The following is a 1434-nucleotide window of genomic DNA, read 5'->3' on the forward strand; positions in this document are numbered from 1 at the left end:
CCCAACGACGAGCTGCACCTCTCGGGATGGAGCACTCACTGTGGGTGCAAAGACCCTGTGAGATGGAAGTATCTGATTGTCCCCGGCCTGATTTCTTCCCGCATCTACGTGGTGGACGTGGGTTCCCAGTGCTGGGCTCCCAGGCTGATCAAGGTACGCCTGAGGTGCTCCCAAAGCAAGGTTCTGGGAAGGGGTTGGGAACTGGTGCTTCTGGAGTGACACGGGGGGAGAAGGGCTCTCTCGTCGTCTTCCCTCGCACCCTCCGAGGCTCCGTGCCGCTCGGAGGAGCAGGCCCTGGCAAGTGCGAGTTCTTGGAAGGAAAGCTCCTGCGGGCGCCGGGGATTTCAGAAGTCGCTGCTGGGCCAGGGCTCTGCCAGGGAGCGCGAAGCGAGCCGAGCAGTTGAAGGCTGACACGTGTGTGCGTCTCAATATTTTCCAGATGATCGAGCCCGTGGACGTCTTCTGGAAGTGTGACAAGGGCCACCTTGCTACAGTCCACAGCCTGCCTAACGGTGACATCCTGATCGCCAACTTGGGAGCCCCAGCCGGTAACGGCAAAGGTGAGTGTCCCTGTGATCCCCGGGATGTCCAAGCGGCGGATAGAAATGGGTCCTGCTTGGGAGCGGAGTGTGTGACCTGTCGTGCATCCCCTTGGTGTCCCAGATGGATTTGTTGTGCTGGATGGAGAGACCTTTGAGCTGAAGGGGAACTGGGAAAAGTGCGAGCCACCCCCGACAGGCTACGACTTCTGGTACCAGGCATGTCACAACGTGCTCGTCAGCACTGCTGGCGTGATCCCCAGAATTGCAGGACAAGGATTCAACCCCAAGGACTTCAAGAAAGGTGAGGGGACACGGAGGGTTGGGCTGAGCCAGAACTGCCCGAGTCCCCGCCTGGGAGTGTTCTGGGGAGGGCTCCCCATTCCAACTCCGTTTTGCTCTTGCTCAGGGGTCTTTGGGCGCCACCTGAACCTGTGGGACTTGTCCTGTCACACCCTCAAGCAGTGCTTTGACCTGGGGGAGGACTCCCTGCCTATAAGCGTGAAATTCCTGCACAGCCGTAATGCTGCTGAGGGATACGTCGCCTGCGACCTGGCGTCATCTACCGCTTATGCAAATGCGAGGCGAGTGTCTGCAGCGGCCGGGGGAGCTCTGGCTCTGCGGGTGGGGGGCAGCGCTCGTGCCCGCATGTCTGGGAACGCTCACGGCGTGGCTTCGCTGTTTCTTGTGCAGAGAGAGAGCTGGGAGGTGGAGGAGGTGATTCGGATCCCTCCCAAGGACGTGTCGGGCTGGATCATGTGCACGATGCCAGGTTTGTGTGCCCTGGGGGGGCGACTCCTTTTCCTGCTCCCGTGGCAAAGCCCGCTCGCTGAGCCCCCCGTGCTGGCTGCGTAAACACGACGCAGGGCTCGCCGGAGGGGCTGCGCTCACCCCA

General features: G+C 61.3%; 1 protein-coding gene across 1 annotated transcript in view; it reads left to right on the forward strand.

The window, feature by feature from the left end:
- The window catches only part of LOC104273090 (selenium-binding protein 1-like), a gene marked incomplete at its 3' end in the record, with an annotated part of 2824 nt that extends 1513 nt beyond the window's left edge, over positions 1-1311 (forward strand). Inside the window, 6 exon segments of the mRNA XM_009868296.1 lie at positions 1-153; positions 440-560; positions 664-843; positions 949-1086; positions 1089-1123; positions 1233-1311. The exon segment at positions 1-153 is cut by the window's left edge and continues 19 nt beyond it. Of these exon segments, the coding sequence (XP_009866598.1) occupies positions 1-153; positions 440-560; positions 664-843; positions 949-1086; positions 1089-1123; positions 1233-1311 (706 nt within the window).
- Positions 1312-1434: the final 123 nt, after the last annotated feature.

The sequence above is a fragment of the Apaloderma vittatum genome, unplaced genomic scaffold (genome assembly GCF_000703405.1).
Source record: "Apaloderma vittatum isolate BGI_N311 unplaced genomic scaffold, ASM70340v1 scaffold12304, whole genome shotgun sequence".
Classification (NCBI taxonomy): domain Eukaryota; kingdom Metazoa; phylum Chordata; class Aves; order Trogoniformes; family Trogonidae; genus Apaloderma; species Apaloderma vittatum.